Raw genomic sequence first — 20,393 nt, 5'->3', positions numbered from 1 at the left:
GGACCTTCTGACCCCAACAGTCCATGGAGTGATTCTGTGATCTGCTCAGATCATTCCATCCAGCCATGGCTGCTCTGCTCCCCACAGAGCTCTGGGCTCTCACTTGGGTCCAGGCTGGTCTGGCTGCAGTTCCTTGCCTCAGCCCTGCCCCTGAGGGGCTGGTGGGCACAGGCAGGACATTCCCACACAGCTGCTGGGCCAGCTGCCAGCTGGGTTACCCTCCATGAAGGGGATTTTTGCAGGCAGTTTGTAGTGGCCAGCCCAGGTTTGGAATTGCTGCCCAGAGGCCGTCCTGGTGTCCTGGCTTTGTTCAGACCTGGCAGCCTGTTGCCTTTCCTCAGTTTCCTGGGCACCCTTGCAGAAGAGGGAGTGCAGAAGGGACACGTCTGCTGAGATGTGGGAAGGGAATGGAGGAGGTGGCAGCTGGATGGGGCTGTGGTCAGGAGGGGCAGCAGCTGCCACCTTGTCCAGAGCTCAGTGCACCCTCTGCACATTGTCCTGTGACACAGGGCAGTGTAACCCCCCTGTCTGGGCTCTCAGTGCTCCTCTGAGCCTCCCTGGCTAAGGGCCCCTGGTTACTGTGTGCCTGTGGGCCACAGGCTCCTCTGGGCAGGCTCTCAGACACTGCTGTGTCTGTGACAAACAGCACACCCTCGGGGACAGTGGGGCTGCCCTGCTCTGGCCACCAAGGAGGCTCAGGAGCCTTTCTGGAGCCACAGGTGTGGTCTGTGCATGCCAGAGCATGGTGCAGAGGAGGATTCTCTCCCAGTGGGTCCCATCTGCAGCTGACCTCCCTCTCCACCTGCCTCTCCCTTTCTGAGAGCTGAGGAAAGCAGAACTCTCTCCCTGGGACCTTGTCTGCCTGCAGCCCGAGTCCTGCCCAGCACCAAGGGTGCCAGGAGGCTGCAGAGCTGTCCAGGGTCAGAGCAGGGCAAACAGGAGGCACAGACCCCTGAGCTGGTGTCACAGCAGTGCTGCTGTTGGCTGCTGCCTCCCTCTGCCTCTCTGTGTTCACTCCTTGCTTGTGGATACAGGTGCAGGTCCCAACCCAGAAAAACAACAGACAGGGCAACCAAGGAGTTCTGTTCCCCACACTGTACTTGTCATATTCAGGTACAACTTGCTACCCTGAGGAGAATGGTGAGGATGGATCTGACCAGCTCTGGGCTCCCTGTCCCCAGCAGGTGCCCAGTGGCCAGAGCTGCCCTGCCCCAGGGCCCCGTGTCCCCCTGACCAGTCTGGGGAGCAGCAGCCCCTGTGCTGGCTCTCTGTGCCTGGGGAGGCACTCATGCCAGCCTGGCACGGCCAGCCCCTGGTGGCTGCTGTCACTCCTGCTGGCACAGGGCTGGCAGCAGGTCCCTCCTTTGGCACTGAAAACATTCTCCCTGCAGCTCCTGTGCTCCTGTGCCTCGCACCGACGCTGCGTGGTGCTCCTGGATGACAACAGGAACCGTCCAGGCAGCCCCAGCACCCAGCTCCAGCAGCCCTGGCTGAGGGATGAATGATGACAAATAAGTAAATCACATGGTGGGCTGAACGATTTCCCCAAATGAGCCTGTTTGTCCCAGGCATATTGCAAAACCCTCTTCTCCTTGGCGATAACCTTTCCGTGTGCTCACATTATGCATGTATTCATGTGATTTCCCCTGCCTCGCTGCCACCTCTTGATTTAAATAAAAATAATTTATGTGGACATTCCTTCAGTTAGGATTCCCCCCCCAATAATATTTCGTTGATGCTCTGAACCCGAATGGGGTCGTTATGCTTTTGCATATCATTAGGGCTTTATGAAGAACAACAGCGACATCTGCATGTGCCGCAGTGCCAGGGAGATGGGGAAATACGGAAAACAAACCCCACATGAGCTCCAGGCTCATCTGGCTCTGTTTTTCCTCAGTGCCTTTGCCTCGATCACGGACACAAGTAATTGTACAGTGTAATCACATCACGGCTCATCTGAATATTCATAACTGACACAAAGACTTGGAGGAGAAGTGGGGAGGAAAAGGAAGGTAATTTAAATATAAAACAGCATTTCATTCAGAAGCAAAGTTCCCCATCCAGCTCCAGAGACTGTCCTGGTTCTGATTCTCTCTGTCCATCTCCTGTACAGGAGCAAGGGCAGGGGGAGCGTGGCGCCCGCAGCCCCCGCTGTGGAGAGAGAAAATAAAGCACAACAACAAACAGCAGCAGAACTGCCCCCAGCCAAAGGCATGTTTGAAGAGTCGCCAACAGTGGCTAACCAGCTGCTGGTCTCCAGGAAAGAAACAGTCCATTGAGGGAGATTTATAAAGACCCCAATTAATATGTTGTGCATGTATAAGATCTACAAAGAGCCCACTGTGTTCCTCCCCCCACAGCCACCACCTTCTCTTCCTGATCAATGCCAGTGGAGAAGGATCTGTGCTACCAAATAATTGATTAATCACTTCAGCGGTGAAAACGTCTCTCTCCAAAACAGAGAAGAAAAACAAACACAAAAAGAGGCAACAGTTCGGTAATTAGCGTGTAAATTACCGCTGGTTCCATCCTTCTTTATGCCTTTAAAAAGGAAAAGGGAGAGAGTAAATATAATCCCCATCTTAATGTATATGCTGTCTTCATTTCTTTTGTATTACTTTGGTATCCTTCACCAGTATGAGCAGAGCAGTGTGGTGTTGAAGCCGTGGCTGGCTCTGCTAGTTCGTTCCCCAAAGAGCTCCTATTTCCATTCCACTGGAGCTTATATTCCTTTAAATGTCTAGCGCAGCATCATTTCCCCCTTTCTAATACATCACTCTGCTGGAATTAGAAGAATCCAAGGTTATATCCAACTTCAAAGGTTTCCAAGTCATCATGATTTTAGTGAAAGTAGAAGACAGATCATGGAGCAAGTCCCTGGCTTTTGAAGATAGGCATCACAGGGACCTTCCTCCCTCTGTCTCGTTCTCCTCTCCCACTCTCTCCCCCCAACTTTGTACCTCTCCAGCTCTGAATGTCCCGCGCTAGCGTGGCTTAATGGTATGCAAATGAAATATGCATAAAACCATTCTACTGTATGATGATTAAACACTGGAGACATTAGCCGCCGACGCTTCACTGTTTGACTATAATAATCTTCCCCGAGCATCCACTTGGACTGCGGAGTTATGGAAACCCATAGCAGTTGGCAGAGAGGGAGCAAGAGAGAGCGAAGGAAGGAGAGGTGCAGGGATGTATCACCCATCTCTGCATTTATCCCACTCCAGGAGATATTTCCCCTCGTTGTACTGCGTTCCTACTGCTGTCTTTTGTAATCCATCCATGCGGTCGCACCAGGGCAATTAACGGCAAAAAACCCTCTTTTCTCTTAATGTTTCAAAGCTCATTAGCCAAACGATTATTCCTCATTAACAGCGAAAGCTCATTCATTAAAAGAAAAAATATGCCCAAAAGATGCCAACACTGTTAATCCCGAGCCCTGTATCTGGGCTGTAGATCCCATGCTAGTATTTTCCATGCAGAAGGGAAGTGCACCAATCCACAAAAAAAAAAAAAAAAAAAAAAAAAAAAAAAAAAAAAACAACCAAACAAACAACAAAACAAAACAAAATTTAAAAAATAACCAAACCACCAGGCAAAAAGAAAACATTTTGTGAGTTTTGTAAAATCCGCAAGAGAGGCAATTAATATTCCCATTGTATGACTTTATTTTTTGTGTCTCCCTTTTGTCTCCAGTGCCCTTCCCTGGCTCAGCGCCCAGTGCCACCAGAGCACCTTGCAGATCCTCAGCAGCGCAGACACCGTAAGTAGCCGCTGTCCCTGGTCCAGGAGCCCGCGCCCTGCGGCCCCGCTCGGCTCCTTCCCCTGCTCCCTGCGAGTGCCACCTGGGCTGCGCCAGGAGCACCTTCCAAATCTCTCTGTCTTCAAGTTTGTGCATGTCTGTGTGGCATCCCTCCTCCTCCTTCACTCCCATAGTGGATCTCGTGAAGGGCTCCAGATCGGCCCCATTCATCTCCCTGGTGATAGCAGTGAATGTAGATAAATCTCTGCTGCCTGCTTGCTGCTCCAGTATGATTTTTATTTTGTCTTCCGTGTACACCTAGGTCAAAAAGTGGGATGTATACAGGCGGTGGGTGAGTGTGTGTGTGTGTGTGTGTGTGTGTGTGCGTGTGTGTGTGTGTCTGCTGCTCACTCCCTGTCGCTCTCTCTCACGGAGGCACACGAACACTCATCTCGCTGCGTGTCACACGCGTGCACACAGACCCACACTGCACACGGACCGCGTGTTCACACACACGGCACACACACACTTCACCCGCTCCCCGCTGCTCGCCCCGCCCAACGGGTGTCTGTGTCTGTCTGTCTGTGTGTCTGTGTGTCTGTCTGTCTGTGTGCCTGTCTGTGTGTGTCTGTGTGTCTGTGTGCCTGTCTGTGTCTGCCTGTGTGTGTGTCTGTGCGTCTATGTGTCTGTGTGTCCGTGTGTCCGTGTGTCCGTGTGTCTGTGTGTGTGCATCTGTATGTCTGTGTCTGTGTGTGTGTCTGTGCCCATGTCTGTGTGTCTGTGTGTCTGTGTATGTCTGTGTGTCTGTGTGTGTATATGTCTGTGTGTCTGTCTGTCCGTGTGTCTGTCCATGTGTCTGTCCGTGTGTCTGTGCGCACTGCTCCGTGCATACTCAGGCATCTCGCTACTCCGTCAAACATTCCCTCTCCTCCCAGCAGAGGCTGTGCGCAGGCTGATGCTGCCCTGCAAGAGCGATATTCCTTCCTGCCTTCATCGCCTCGGCTGCTCGGAGACCTTCGCGTTCCGTCCTCGGGTCCCTCCCGAGCTGCAGATTTGGCACCTTTCCCTGGGCTGGTCCAAATGGCAAATGGCATCGGCGGGCGCTCGCCTTCTTGCAGCTTCTCTGGGCACTTCTCCCTCCATGCCGACTACTCCCTTTTGTTTGTTGTTGACTGGGCTGGGTGTGGTTTGGGTTATTTTGGCATTAATTGTAAACGAACCTGAATGGCAAAACACGCCAACAGCTTGCGGGGAAAAAAAAGCCAAAAAAAAAAAAAAAAAAAAAGAAAAAGAAAAAGATAAAGAAAAAGAAAAGCCCCACACAAACGCCTTCTGCTGCGACAGATGCCCATGTTGCCCCTGGCATGGAGAGCGGGCACAAGGGGTTTGTTGATGAGTTTTTTTCGATGGCTGTGTTTATTGTTCGCATTTCCCTTTTCCATTTATTTTTAAAGACTCCAAGATGCCGGCCTCGGCTTGGAACGCGGCGGTGTCATGGCGGAGACGACGGCCTTTGTCTGCAGGGTGTGAAGCTCGGTGCGCCGGCTGCAGTGCGGCAGCGATGTCCGGGGACGGAGCCGGGTCCGGCGGCGCGGGGAGCCGGTCCCACGGCGAGCTGGGCGGGCTGGGGCAGCCGGGCTGTAATCCTGGCACTCGCTGCTGAGCGCCGCTGGCTCGGATAATCTCCCCGGGCTCCCCGGCAGTGTCTGGCCCGCTCGGGGCCCCCGCAACATATACCCGCTGCCGCGATCGCGAGCTGTGGCGTTGCCACTGAATGGATGGCACTGTGCCAACTCCGCTGCCATCCGCCCTTGCAGCTCTTTTCCTCCCTCCTCCCTCCCGCTCTCCCCTCCTCCTCCTCCTCCCGTCGACTTGATGTTAATTAACACACGGGTTAATTGATTTTAAAAGCTGAAGAATTACAGTTAAGTTTTCCCACAGGGTACGGCCGCCAGCCGCCTGGCACGGCTGAGCCTGGCGAGGCTGCGGGGGCCGGGGGCGCCCACGGAGCGGGGCTGCGGGGCTGGCACTGCCACTGGCAATGCCACTGACACTAACACTGCTACTGCTGCCTGGCACTGCCACTAACACTGCTACTGCTGCCTGGCACTGCCACTGCCACTGATACTGACACTGCCACTAACGCTGCTACTGCTGCTGCCACCGCCACTGATACTGCTGCCTGGCACTGACACTGCTGCCAGGCTGGCACTGCCACTGCTACTGCCACTGCCACTGCTAGTGCCACTGCCAATGACAGTGCCGCTGCCGCTGCCGCCCGTTGCTGCCGGCACATCACCGCTGCCTTTGGCTGCAGCAGCCCAGCCCAGCCCAGCCCAGCCCAGCCCAGCCCAGCCTGCCCCGGCCCGCCCGCGCTCCGTGTCCCGGCCCGGGCCCGGTGAAGTTGGAGCCGTGCATTGGTGCCCGGAGCCCCTCGCAGCCCGGAGCGCCCCGCACGGGCCCGAGCTCGGTCCCCCAGTCCCCTGCGATGTGCTGCTTGGGCTGAAGCATCAAAACCTGGGGACAGTTAGTTTATTGTAATTACGAGAGAAATAACCCACGAGGGCTTTGGTTTTTCACTCTCCCTCGCCCCAGCGTGCGGCTGTTGAGGGTGACAGTGTGGCAGGAGGAGGCGCAGCAGCGCTGGGAACTTGATGCTTTCACCTTCCTGTGCTTTCATTTTATTTCATTTTGTTTTTTAAGAGCATGAAGCAAGTGAAGCGACAAGAGGAATCCATTATGCAAATCAGGTCACATTTGCATAATGTCTCATGACTGGAATATGCAAATGAGTTGTATAATTTATGAGTGCCAGTGTCTGTCTAAAAGTGTTTCCCAGAATTTATAAAATCTGCGGCGTGGGAAGGCAGCTGCCGGCTGCCCTGCAAGGAGGGTCCAGCTCGGCTTTGCAAAGTCTGCTTGAGTCTGGGAACGAGAGCTGAGCCCCCCTTCCCGCTCTGCCCTCTTGCTTTATTTATTTCCCGTTTCTCCCAGTACGAAGCTCCCACCTGCTCCCCTCGAGCTTCTCTGGGGATGCGGGGCCGGGATGCGGGGCTCGGATGCGGGGCCGGGATGCAGGGCCGGGATCCGGGGCCGGGATGCGGGGCCGGGATGCAGGGTTCGGGGCAGGGGCTGCACGGCCGGGCGGTCCCACAGGTGGCTCAGCCGTGTCCCCGGGCTGTGGGCAGGCACAGAACCCCGCATCCCCAGGTACGGAGCTCACGGCGCGGAGAAGCCGCTCGGAGCCTCTCGCTGCGGGATCGCTGCTGCTCTGCTCTGCTCTGTCCTGTCCCTGTCCCTGCTGGATGCGAGCCCCGGCACCGCGGGACAGTGGCTTGGACAGGAGGGACCCCGAGGGTCCTGTCCAGCACCTCGGCACGCGGGGCCAGCCCTGGGAAGGTCTCTGGAATATCCCGACATTCAGGACAGGTATAAAAACATTTTCTATTCTTTTCTCCCTCTTCTTTGCATGTCTGGTGATCTGGGGAGCACCGAGAGTGCATTGGGCTCTTGCCCCCGGGCGAGCCACCGCTGTGAGCTGTGTGCACAGGGAGAGGATAAATCCCAACGTGCAGGGCCCGGGAAAGCTGCGGGGGTCACAGGCTGCCGCTCTGGGCAGCATCTGGGCAGCTCAGCCTCAGCCTTCCCCAGCTCCGTGAAGTCCCCAAAAGGGTTTTTGGGCAAGAAAGTGTGACTGGCTGTTCTTGAGAGTCTGCGCTTCAGTTGCAAACGCCAAATGTTTATCTCCCTGGTTCCAAATCACTTTTGGTGTTAGATGCCTCCAAAGTGAAGAATCTCACACTTTCCATAGGTTTCAAATACTGTGGCTGTGTGTGTGGTTTGTTAAGTGTGTGCTGGTTCAGGCTGTGACAGTGAGAGTCACACTGAGCATCCCCAGGAAAAGGCACTGAGTTCACAGACTGTGCTTTTTCCCAGTGACTGGAGATTTGTGTGTGGGAATATGAAGAGACCCTCCCCATCAGCTTCAAGGCAAGCCAGCACATAGTCTGTGTGACACAGCAGAGAGAGGAGAGGCAGCAGCACAGCCAGACTGCAGCAGCTTCTGCTTGCTGCTGCTCAGGGCTGCTGCCTGCCCCACACCAAGTCCAACCACGTGCCCACTGGCATTATCTGTTATCATCTCCAACAGGGGCTCAGCTTTGTCACTCCACTGCCTGCTTCCACTCTTCCAGCACATCTGGAGCAGTAGGGTACAGATGCAGAGAGCCCCCAGGAACTGCAGTTTCCTTCCCACTGCCTGGGTAGGGCAGGCACCATCAGGCCATGCCAGCCTGGGCTGGATGGACAATCCCACTTCCTCACCCCTATCCATGCCCAGCTCTGTGGCAGTGGCAGCTGCTGATACCAGAGCAGTGACCCACATTCAGAGCTGGCAGCTCTGTCCCTCCCTTACTCATCTTGCAGAAGGGTGATGTACAGACAGACTCTAAGCACTGTCTGAGCAGGTCCACGAGGGCACCAGTGTGCCAGCAAAAAGCACCAGCCATCAGCATCACATCAGCAGCCTTGGCACACCTGATGGATGTGCCCAGCTTTAGGAACAGCTTGCCTGCAGGGGGCTTTTTGCCTGATGGGTATAGATAAAAACAGTTTTAAGCAAAGTGTGTAAAATCTTTAAATCTTTAACAAATCTCTAATTAATCCCAGCTAAGTAGATTAAAGCTTACTGCAGGCTTTAAAAAGAAGCAAGCTGATCACTTGCAGGACAGAGAAAATAACTAAAATTAAAACAATCACAGTGTAAATGGGCAGCTCCCTTGTTCCTGGTGAAGATAAAATTAGGGTGGCAGGATTGCAGCCAGACCACTGATCCTGGGTTCTATGGAGGCAAAGATTCAGTGAGATGAGGCAATACAGCACAATTCTGTACCAAGACAATTACTCAAAAGCATCAAAGATGCTACAGGCAGATTTTGTCACAGTGCTTCAGACTTAGGGAACAAAGTGGTGCTGTGTGAACAGCAAAACAGGACAGGCTGCTGGGTTCCCAGGTGGAAATCAGGATCTTGTTAAGATTCATCCTGATGTTAAGGTCCCCAGCATCAGACAGGCCTGTTTGTGGCCCTAGTACTCTTCACAGTGCTCACTTCAGCTGATCTGTGTTTGTAAAGATGGCCCTGGCTGGAAATCACATGGTTAATCATCTTGGCACAGTGAAACTCAGCCACTTAGACTTCCCTTCAGTACCTGAAGGAGCAGATTTTGTAGGATTAGGCTCCTAGCTGGAGAGATGTGGTGTTTCTCTTCCTTAGAACCATGTGTTCCTTTCCTGAGTGTGTATTCCAAGGTGTAAGGCAGAGGAACTTTGCTGGCTGCAGCTGTCACAGCACAGGTGACAGAGAGCAGCTGCAGATCCTCCCGTGGTCACTCAGCAGCCACTGCCAGCTGGTGCCTGCTCTCAGAGCCTGTGGCTCCTGCTCCCCAGACCCTCTGTCACCCTTGCTCGTCTTCTGCCCAGCCTAGTGGTGCCCACTCACTTGTCAGCTCAGTGATTGTTTATTTGGGTTTATTTTGTTTTTGCCACTGTCACTGTGCCATCCCCAGAGCCAGGACTGGAACTTTCTGCTGCAGCACCCAGTGTGTGTGTCCCAAAGGCAGCACCATGATAACCTGTGCTAAAAACTGCACCACTGTCCCCTGCTGCTGTGATCATGGAATGGAAGCACTGCTGCTTGACCCTGAAGATCCAGGATAACAGCAGGTTTTGGGGGGTCTGGTGGTGAGCCAGAGAAACAGGTGATGCAGGATAAATCTTCTGGAGGGACAGAGAGTACTCAGACCCCATGAGCACAGGCCCAGAGAAGGGAGGTCCTGGCACTCCCACTTTGGCAGGAGGTGCTTGGCTCTTGGAGAGCAGCTGGGGTCTGGGAGGGTTTTGTGAGCAGGGTGGTCATGTCCCTTGTCCCTCTCCCATCCCATGAGATGAGCAGAACAGACCTGGCACAGGTGCCTTAGCCTGGCCCCCACTGCTCAGCCAGAGAGCTCTACTGGCAGAAGGAAGAAGCTGAAGGTTCCAAAACTGCCCCAGCAAAGGGCTCCTAAAATGGTGATGCTTCTGTTGTAGTGAAGTTACACTTTGTCTATTCATGGAAGGAGATGGCTCAAAACAAGGACAGGAGGGTGCCCTGCCAAAATGACTAAAGGCTCCTGTTGCTGCTCTCAGGTGACCATAGGATTTTGTACTCAGGTATTGTACAGAGGTCTGCTCCTCTTCCTCCCAAACAGGCAGATTCCTCACCCTGCAAACTGCCCCAGGGCACAATAAGTAGGTTAATGCTTGCTTTAGGGTTAGCCTGAGGGTGAGGGCTCCCTGCAGGAATAGCAGAGTGAGGTTTCCTCTGTGCCTGTGTGAGCTCATGTGTCGGGATGCCTCCAAGGCAAATGAATTCCTGCTGCTCCCATTTCATCACTGTGTGCCTCTTCCTCCTTCTTTGGGGTGGTGATGTTCCTTGGGATGACAAAGCTTTGATTTTAGTTCTGCCAGGCTCACATGCCTTTCTTTGTATGGTTTTTCCATTTGTCATTCGTTCTTCCATTTCCCAGTCCAGGTTCTGGCCAGGGCCGGCAGTGGGAGTTCCTCATGCTTCAGGCTGCCTGTGCTCTTCTTGGCTCCCAAAAAGGAAAACAAACCAAAACACGTCAGTGCTTTGGAATTACAAATCTGGGTGTTCAAAATGCATGAAATGAGACACTTTGGGCACTTTCTGCAACATGAATCCACCTGTGTTGGACAGGAGTGGCATTTCCTATTTATGCTCAGACCCCTGAATGCAAAGTTAAAACAGACATTGGGGCAGCTGTGGATGGGCAAAATAGGGTCAGGTTGGTAAAAGGGAGGGTTTGGTGTGTTCATCATTACAGACTTTGCTGTGGCAAGAGAAAGTTAAAAAGGTGCCTAGAACCAGATATTCAAAATTAATTTCCTGTTTATATAGTAACGCGTGAAGTTCCTGTGTTTAATTTACATGTAAATATTGACTCATATTTTTACATAAAAGTAGTATTGACGTTTTCTATGGGAATATTCTCTTTTTGGCTGCTTGCTGCATTCCCAAGCTACAGAACCTGCCTTGCTGGTGTGGCCCAGCCCAGCCTCAGGTGTGGGTGCCTGTTCTTTGGTGCCTGCTGCGTGCACAGACCCTGCCTGGAAATGGATCAGCACGTGCCAGACGTGGCTGACATGTGAGGGACTCCTCACCCTGCTGCTGTGGGAGCTGGAGGTGCTGGTGGATGCCAGGCAGTGGCTTCAGAGCTGCCCTCAATGACAGACACAGCCCTGGGGCTGGTGTGGTACTGCAGGCACTGGGTCCTTGCAGGTAACTCCTTGTCTTCCACAGCCAGAACAGGAATGTATTTATTTGTGGAACTGCTGAGCACAGTGAGTGTTGCTTGAGACATATGAAGTGCTATAGATTTGTTAAGTGCTTCACAAATTAGAACTAGACACCTTGAACCAAGCACCTAAAAGCAGAGGATAAGTCTTGTGCCTGAGTCTCTCTCTGTCTCTGTTTGGCTCTTGGAAAGTGCAGATGACAAAACTTTTTTCTTGCAGGGTTGTTGAGATTAGGGACTGCCCCTGGAGAACTGAGAGTGATGAATGTCATAGAAATTCCACAAGCAGATTAATAGCAAAGTTCTGTGAGAGGTTTGAAAAGTGGGCACTAAATGCAGGTTGGAGCAGGAGCCACACACTGAGGTGTCATAGTCACAACTGACTGATGCCTTTTCTGTGCAGGTGTGAATTAATAACTACAGGATAGTGCGGGATCAGAGCCCATAGCAAATGCTTATGCAGAAGATCCCAGGTTATGCTGGCAACCTTGATTCTGTCATATCCAGTGTTTCAGTAGTGTCTGTAATTGTAGGGTTTTTCTAAAATAGTTCTACTGTAAGCCTTGTTCATAAATTAAGAAACTCCATCTGCACTTGTGCATGTTTCCATCCTTAGTCCACCTAATGAGAACTGTATTCTTTGAAAGCTTTCTCAGTAGTAAATGTGATCAGAGACACCAGAGCATTCTCCTGGCTATCAATCTGCAGATAATAGAAGGTCCATTTCTTAAGTACACACAGAAAAGGAGAAGAAGAAATACTGGCTATGACATAAAATGAATTGTCTTCCTCCATGCCCTTGTAACCCAGGGCATGTAGTGCAGGCTGCCAGCCATCGCTCTGCAGATTTAGCAGTGCTGGAATCTCTGTGTCTGCACAGCTGCCTGATGGATTGGTGACTAATGGACTCAGGGAGTGCATTACCAGAGCCAGACTAATGGCTAGCACTTGCCCATGGCTTTGGCTATAGATCATCCACTGGGCTGCTCATGAGCTCTTGCCAGTCTGTCTCTGGCCCTCGTGCTGCTGCTCCAGCTCAGTTTCCCTGACGAATTCTGCACCCACTGCACGTGTTCAGGAGGTGGAGAGGACACGAGGAGAAAGGAGAGGGTGCCAGTTCTCCAGTTCTCTTGTTCTTTGGAGGACAGGTTCAAGGGCAAGGCAGTAGCCTGGAAAATACCTTTGGGCTTGCTGCACACCGTGAGGCACTGTCCTGCCACTGCCTGAGGTCCCTGTGCCTGGGATGCTTTCTTTCCCAAGGTTACACACCATGGCAAGCTGGGAGGGGTGCTGGGGGTGCTGGGGGTGCCTCTAACATGGCTCTGCAGTGTTGGAAGAAGTGCCTGCACGGTGCTGCCAAGATTTGGCTGTTTGTTTTTGATTTGAGTGAGGTAGAACCAACCTTCCCAAAAGATCATCTCCAGGGCTGCCCCCTGGGCTGGCTCTGATGGACAGGGCAGGCTGTGCACAGAGGAATGAAATGCTCCCAGTCCTGCCTGGCTCTGGAGCTTGGACTCTTCCTTTAGACTCCAAGGCATGAATAGAGCTCAGGGTTTGGCTTCCCTGTGTGATTGGGATGAGCTGGATTCCTCTCTCCTGCTTTCACTTGCCACTGTCCAGCTGTGAGAAAAGAGCAATCCAGTCAGCTCTGGGTTTGAACTGGTGCCCCAGTTCACCCACTGCCAGCTGTGTGAACCATGCAAGACCCATTCCAGTTCTGAGTCCACTTCACTGCTAGTGAAGCTGTAAGCCTTGCTCTGCTATTCTGGGCTCTTCGGCTTTGTATTTTCTGCAAGAGGTTACTAAAACTTCTGCAGGTTTTAACATATTCCTGATGAGTTTTTGGAAAGGATGAAGCCTTCATCTAAGGAATTTCCTCTACAGTAGTCCCAGTAAGAACTGCTGCTAAAACCAGACAGCAGAAGCAAAACTGTTAAAACACTGCAGATGAGGGAGGGATGTGTTTCAGTTCCAGGAGTCCTGTGCAATAGGAAATATCCCAGACTGAGCAACAAACACTTTACATTTTCTAGTTCTACTTTACTTCATGTCTTAGGGATGTTGTGCCTTTTAAGGGGATAGTAGCAATGGCACAGATGTTCTTGGGGTGCTAGATATTGCAGTCTTTTAGAGAAAGACCTCTTTGTACCAGAGATTTAATTTAAACACTTTGTAGGGAGCTTGGGCACCTTTCCATTGCCTGGAGCAGGGAGCAAATTCTGGTTCTTTGCATTTTTCACATTAATTCCACCAAAAGTCTCCATTAATTCACCAGAAGTCTGGTGGGATATTTTGGATACAGGAACAGGTGGCAGATTCAGACTGTTGCAGGGAAAGGTGATGCTGCTGAACAGGAGAAGCTATAACCCCAGAAATTCCCAGTGAGTATTATCCATCAGTTTATTTGCCTGCTATTTTGGGAAATGCTTCTGGTAATAAAGCGTCATCAATCTATTCTTTCTTTTGGCCAATCTCTCTCAGCCTGCCTATATAAAACTCATTGTGGCCTATATTTAACTGAGAATAACCTCTGCTTATTTCCTCTCTTCCACCATGAGTTTTATTCCTTTAACAAGCACAACAGCATGCTGCTCCAGCTTCAAAGAGAAAATTAATTCCGTCCGCAAAAGGGTCAAGTGCTGGAAAGTGCAGAGCAATGCAGTTTGCATGGCAGGATCCAGGAGATATGATGCTAATAAGATTCCAAGATGAGAACAGCAGACTGGCTCTGGGGATTCAGATGAAGGGTTCTGTAAATTTTAAAAGAAATGGTCTCCAAAAACTAATGATGTCTGCTTTCCAATTCATTAATAATGTGAAGCAGGGAGATGGGAGTGAGAAGCAGGCCAAGCTTTGAAATATCAGAATGTAACGAGGAAGAAACAGCGAGAGCTCATCTCACCGGGGTCATAAAGCTCGGAGGAGCAGGCAGGCTGCAGGGGAACACGGTGTGGGTGCCTGGGGGGAAGGAAATTGCACTCTGTGCTCTGCCATCTGTAATTTATGCACAGACTCTTTGCAAGCACTGATGTAAAATTTCTATGCAGAGGAAGATGCTGTTGTATTGACAGATCCTTTTCAATGTTCTCGTTTAAGGTGACTTAGTACACAGGATATTTGATGAGTTTCAAAAACAGATATGAATTGCCTTAGCATATTTACAAATGGCTTTTGGTAAACCTTCCCCTTCACCTTTCTGCATTGCATGCACAAAACCTTAAGCTTGTTTGTAGTTAATATTGGAAGGAAACCCCTCAGGCAAAGCCTAATGAACTGACAGCAATTCTGAGCTTCCCTCTGCAATATTGTGAGAGCCTTTGCCTTTCTGAGGGCTCTTGGACATATCTGTGACCTTGTTGCTCTGCAGCACGACAGGTTTCCCTTGCTGCTGCAGCACTGGGGGCTGCTGGAGTCTCTCCCTGCTGCCTGCAGTGGGAAATGTCGGTGCCAAGCACTTTCCAGAGGGGGACGTTGTGAGGCAGCAGGATTTGCCTCTGACTTTTATTCTGACAACACCAGTATGGTTGTAGAGTGAGGTTTGAGTGTTGCTCCTGTCTTTTCCTTTTAGCTGTGTGATCCTTTCCCATCTGACCTTGAAGCCTGCCAGTGATGGCTGATGAGGTTCTGCCAGAGCCTCCCTGGAGCTGGGGCTGTTCAGAGGGAGAGGGCCTGCAGTGCAGCCTTGGTGTGCCAGGGCACTGTCCCTGTGTGTGCCAGGACACTGTCCCTGTGTGTGCCAGGGCACTGCCCCTCCCTGTGCCAGGGCACTGCCAGAGCTGCAAGCCCTGCCAGCCCCAGCTGGCTCCTTCCTCTTGGCAGGGCAGGTCAGACCCCGTGGGATGAGGGGCTGCTCCCTGCCCTGCCCTGCCCTTCCCTTCCCTGACCTGCCCTGCTCCCTGCCCTGCCCTGCTCCCTGCCCTGCTCCCTGCTCTGCTCTGCTCCCTGCCCTGCTCCGCTCCCTGCCCTGCCCTTCCCTGCCCTGCCCTGCCCTGCCCTGCCCTGCTCCCTGCCCTGCCCTGCCCTTCCCTGCTCCGCCCTGCCCTGCCCTTCCCTGCCCTTCCCTGCCCTGCTCCCTGCCCTGCCCTGCCCTGCTCCCTGCCCTGCCCTTCCCTGCCCTGCCCTGCCCTGCCCTGCCCCCTGCCCTGCTCCCTGCCCTGCCCTTCCCTGCCCTGCCCTGCCCTGCTCCGCTCCCTGCCCTGCCCTGCCCTGCCCTGCCCTGCCCTGCTCCCTGCCCTGCCCTGCCCTTCCCTGCCCTGCTCTGCTCCCTGCCCTTCCCTGCCCTGCTCTGCTCCCTGCCCTGCTCCGCTCCCTGCCCTGCCCTTCCCTGCTCTGCTCCCTGCCCTGCTCCGCTCCCTGCCCTGCCCTTCCCTGCCCTGCTCCCTGCCCTGCTCCCTGCCCTTCCCTGCCCTGCTCTGCTCCCTGCCCTGCTCTGCTCCCTGCCCTTCCCTGCCCTGCCCTTCCCTGCCCTGCTCCCTGCCCTGCTCTGCTCCCTGCCCTGCTCCCTGCCCTGCCCTGCCGCCTGTGCCTGTGGCTGCTCTCTCAGAGCCCCGGCTCCAGCTGCTCTCATCCTTCTCCCGTGCACAGCCCTTGCTCCAGCCAGGACTCAGAGGTGCTCAGCAGGTGCTGTCAGTCCCTGTCCCTGCAGAAGAGCTGTTTTAATGAGGGTGCAGAATCTGGGGTGTCTGGGGTGCAGGGGGGCTTTGGGGTACACAGCCTGGAGAGTGGAGCTGAGCTTTGCTCCCTTGCCAAAGCCTCAGCCATGACAAGGGTGAAGGGGGCTCTGCATCACGGCTGCAAAGGTTCACAGGAAAGGTTTCTCTTCCCAGAGATGATGGGGCTCTCAGTATTCACAGATGTGCCTCAGTGTCCCTAAAGCAACCACTGAGTCATTGGCAGCAGCTTCAAAAACCACAGACTTCACCTGTGGGGTTATTTTTGTTTTCCTTGCATGTCCTTGGTCTCCAGTGAACATATATAGACTGACTTCAAAGCAGGGTGTGCCATCTTCTTATATTTGCATCTCAGGGGCTTCCTTGGGGAATTTGTGCCCCCAAGAAATCTCAAGAATTTCCTTGAGGGTTTTTCCAGTGAAGTTCTTGGTTGTTATTCAGTATTTGCACTCTTGCCTGCAGCTGTGGCCAGTCAGTGGGAGCAGGCAGGTGCTCAGAGCAGGAGCTGCAGTGCAGGCACAGCTGAGAGCATCAGGACTGTCTCATGGCAGTGCTAGAGCTGCAAACCAGCTGGTGTGTGCAGCCCCTTTGGTGCTGTTCTTCACCCAGACACCAAGCAACTGAGCTGATTTCTGTGTCAATGCTCTTCCATCAGAAACTGCTCTGGTTTGCAGCTTGGCAGTAACAGCCCTGTAGCCACCAGGACCTCAGAATAAGCTGCTAAATTTTTACTGTCTTTGCTTACTCCTGTGTTTGTCTGTGCTCCTCTGTCTATTCAGTCCAGCATTCATCTCTTTCTTCTGGGCTTCCCCTCGTTCTGGAGAGAGCATGTGCCTGCCAATGATGAGTGTAGTCATTTTACAGCTTCTGCTTCCCCTTCCTCGGCATCCATGAGATGCTCACAGGAGCTGCACAGAACCCAGAGCCTGTGCTTGTCCCTTCAGAGTGCCCAGTGGTGTGTGCCCAGCCAGGGAGGGATATTCCCCAGCAGTCAGGGCACATGTGTGGTGGGAGGAACACGTTTGTGCCCCTTGCCCAGCAAATCAGGACACAGGAACGTCAGGCAGGGAAAATTTAGATTATGTGAACTGCCTAGTTGCAGATTTCTTGTTTCATCAGAAAAGCCTGACTTTCCACTGATGCAATCCAGAGCTCTGCCAGCTCTGTGTCCTGGTGGCATTCAGATGTTGCCATAGGATCCCTTTTCTCTCCTTCTCACACACACACTGTGTGAAAACACTCATTTTCCCAGCAGTCCCCTTTCCAGTGCTTCAAACCAAGCCAGGCTGTCTGATTATTCCCCATGACAGGTGTAAAAATGCCAGATCCACAGCAGAAAACCTCTTGTGATGGGGAAGCTCTCACTGCAAATAATGAGCCAGATTTCCTGAGCCTGCATGTCCCAGACCCTGGACAGGCCACCAAGGCTACAGCAGGATTCTGTTCTCCTAACAGACACCCAAAGGCAGATTTCCCTTTAATTAAATATGAAAATCTATAATGCAGTCAGCATGGTGCCTCTTGGTATGTTTATTTTTATACTCCTTTTATTTTTTTTGTTCTCAACATCTCCTTCCATTGGGAGGGGATTTTCCACACCATCTGTGGATGAGGAGTGAATGGGACTGAGGGCCATGGGAGCAGGACAGAGGTCTGAGTGGAAATGGGCACCAGTTATTTGCAGTTGTGGATTAACACACTAACTGGTCTTTTCCATAGAATAATATTGATGTTTCAAAGTTGATGTTTTTAAGCAGTTGTCTTTAGGTTTCAGTATTACCAGACTTTAGAGACCAGAGAAGTATTTAATTTCTCTTTACACTTAATGCTTCACTTTCTGTCTCTACACTCAGAAAAAATATTTATTCCTTCAGTAATATTCTGATAATATTTTATTATTTTTCTCTGCAGCCAAAGGACAAGAATAATTTAATTTCCCCAGCATAAAGACAATGCCATGAATCCCAGCTCTATGGGGGGAGCTGCTCCCCAGGACTGCCCAAGAGCCTCTTCCCTGTGTGCAGACTCCTTCGGGCTCTTAACTCCCCTGTGGAATTCCCAGCTTTGACTCCTCCTTTCCCTTTGCCTTATTTTTCCTTTTGACTACTTTTCTGTGCTCTAAGGCCAATGGTTTTCCCCATGGAAAGAAGGAGTTTAGCCTTTCCTATGCCATTTGCCAGGGAGGGGAGGGCTCTGTCCCCTCACCTGCAGCAGGTGAGCAGAGGGGCTGAGCTCCCCACACCTGCTCCAGACAAAGTGCTGGAGCTTTCTGTCTGAGGGCAGCCTGGGGAGGGGAGAGGGAAAGGGGCTGTGAGATCTATCGCTGGCAATTTAGATTCAGAGACATTTCATCTGCAGTTCCCTCAAGTGTTGAATTGAATAAAACCAGAGCAGAGCTGGAAAAGGAGGTGGGGGAAGGGCTCCAAGCACTCTCAGCTGAACAAAAAGAGACAGGCAGCTCATAAAAAAAGGAATTGCATCCTTGAGTTGAAAATCTGGATTCACAGGGCAGGGAGGAGGCCACGTGGCAGAGCCCACCCCTGGGCAGGGGCCAGCAGCACATCACAAGGCTCATTTCTGGGTTTCCTGATTTTCTGTTGATTTTATAAAGCTCCTGTTGTAAAATCAAGCAGGAAGAACAGAGTCCCAGGCTTTGGTTGCAATTTTAAAAAACCCCATCCTTCACTTCACTTCAGGAGAAAAGCACAAAAGCAAAACCCTCAAGGATCAAAAATTCAGAAGAACAAGTAACTTAGCACTTATAATTTTGTAAACACTTTCTGTTGGGGGCCAGACTCATCGTTCCCAAATGCAGCTGTGGGACGGTAGAACTGTTCTCACCATCAGGTGTTTTTGTGCCTCTGGCTCTGTGGGAATTGCTGCTGGTGGCTGCTCTGGCTCTGCACTGCAGCACCTGGGCTTCTCTGGGTCTCTCCTACTGCCCAGGTGAGGTTTCACAGGAGCTCATCTGGCCAAGGCTGCAGGAGAGAACTGGGTTACAGCAGACCCCCATCTCTGGGGTGTCTCCTGCCAGCACACCCTGTGGCTGTGCCTTCCTTCTTCTGTTTGCCCTTTGTTTGCCCCCTGCCCCCTTCCATGGCTCCCCTGTAAAGTGGCAGATCTGCTGCCTCTGCTAGCCCTGCTTCACAACAGGAGAGAGCCCGCAGCAAAGCCTGAGCAGCACTGAGCTGACCCCGTGGCACAGCTGGGCAGGTGTTTGGCACAGGGCTGATGGCACCTTGGCAGGTGTTGTGTTTGCAGTGTCCTCTGGCCCAAGGGAGGACTCCTCAGGACAGCTTCCCTCCAAGTGATTCAGCTGTAAAACAGGGGGCACGATTCTTACCTGTGTCACCAGGATTTGGGAGCCTGATTAGCCACATCCTGTAAAAGGCTGAAGCAGTCTTACTGTAAATCCTGGCCCAGAGACCACAGAACAGGAGGGGCTGTCTCACAGGCATGTATTTATGCTGCCCTGTTTCCCTGTGCTATCGATCCAGCAGCTTGCCAAGATACAGCCCTGCCTGCTGCAGTGGTCTAATTCATTTTTAAGCATCATTATTTTTCATGTTGTGGTCTTCCCCTGCTCCGGGTGCTTCTCCCCACCCACCCACCCCCGAAAACGCCCACCCCTGTGTGTGTCTGGGCGTGCAGAGCTGCCACATGTGTGTGCAGACCAGGGGGATGGAGAGGCAGCTTCAGCTACACTGAGCAATTAAACTCCAGTAGCTCAGGGATGAGCAGGAGGCCGTGATTTTCTTTTCCTTCGCAGTAATTGCCTCTGCAATCAGCTTTGATCACCCGAGAGCAGAAGAGATGAGTGCTGCAAGTTGACATCAGTGGTTTTAATATATCCATTTACATACAGAGGAGCAGTGCAGCACAGAGCTGTGCACAGCCTCTGACCTGAAACCATCGCCGCTCCATAGACACCTCATTTAATTTAACACTCCCCCAGCACTGCGGCAGCCGCGCCGTGGGGAGGGAGGGGGATAATCAACCCCCACTCCAGCTCTCCGTGCATGTCTGCAAAAATGACATGAAAGTAATTGCTTTTGAAAAGCAAAGCAGAAATGGCACAATTGATTCCACTTAGATGAGAGGAGAAGGGGTGGGGGTGGGAGATGCTCACCCTAAACATGCCACCGTCTTCCTGCTGCAGGCGCACGGCTGTGCTGGGCAGAGGGAGGTGGGCTCGCCTGAGTGCCGTGGGAAGGAGGGAGCTGCAGCAGGCAGTGCTGCCCTGGGCAGGATGCAGAGGCTGCCCATGGATCCAGGGACATGCCCTGTGTCACAGCCCTCCTGAGAGCTGCCGGGAGCTGCCCTGCCCCGACAGCCCTGGAATCACTCTGCCCCCAGACCCACCCAGCTGCCCGGGGAGGGGTGATGGGGAGACACCAGCTCCTCTCCATCCCTAATGTATCCCTCATTATCCCTTTCCACACAGCTTTGTGAGATGGTTTGGGATCTGCCCAGCCTCCTGCTGCTGGTGGATGCTCACCCTTACAGCAAGGAGCTCCCAGTGCCCCCTCTGTGACCTGGGACACCACTCAGCCCCTCCACACGGGCTGTGCACTGCCTGTGTGTGCTGAAATACATCTTTAATGCAGACGTGAACATGATCTGTTAAT

At 52.5% G+C, this 20,393-nt stretch overlaps 1 protein-coding gene across 2 annotated transcripts in view; it reads left to right on the top strand.

The window, feature by feature from the left end:
• The window catches only part of LOC130257926 (uncharacterized), a 70,117-nt gene that overhangs the window by 40,812 nt on the left and 8,912 nt on the right, over positions 1-20,393 (top strand). The window contains exon 2 of one of the 2 annotated variants that reach the window (XM_056500893.1): positions 3,697-3,763. In XM_056500893.1, the coding sequence (XP_056356868.1) occupies positions 3,697-3,763 (67 nt within the window). Of the gene's footprint in view, positions 1-3,696; positions 3,764-6,805; positions 7,172-20,393 lie in introns of those variants that run through there. The other variant, XM_056500892.1, reaches the window with a different exon arrangement.

The sequence above is a fragment of the Oenanthe melanoleuca genome, chromosome 11 (genome assembly GCF_029582105.1).
Source record: "Oenanthe melanoleuca isolate GR-GAL-2019-014 chromosome 11, OMel1.0, whole genome shotgun sequence".
NCBI classification, from domain to species: Eukaryota; Metazoa; Chordata; class Aves; order Passeriformes; family Muscicapidae; genus Oenanthe; species Oenanthe melanoleuca.
The sequence above is the reverse complement of the archived record's forward strand: the minus strand, read 5'-3'. Positions and strand labels throughout refer to the sequence as shown.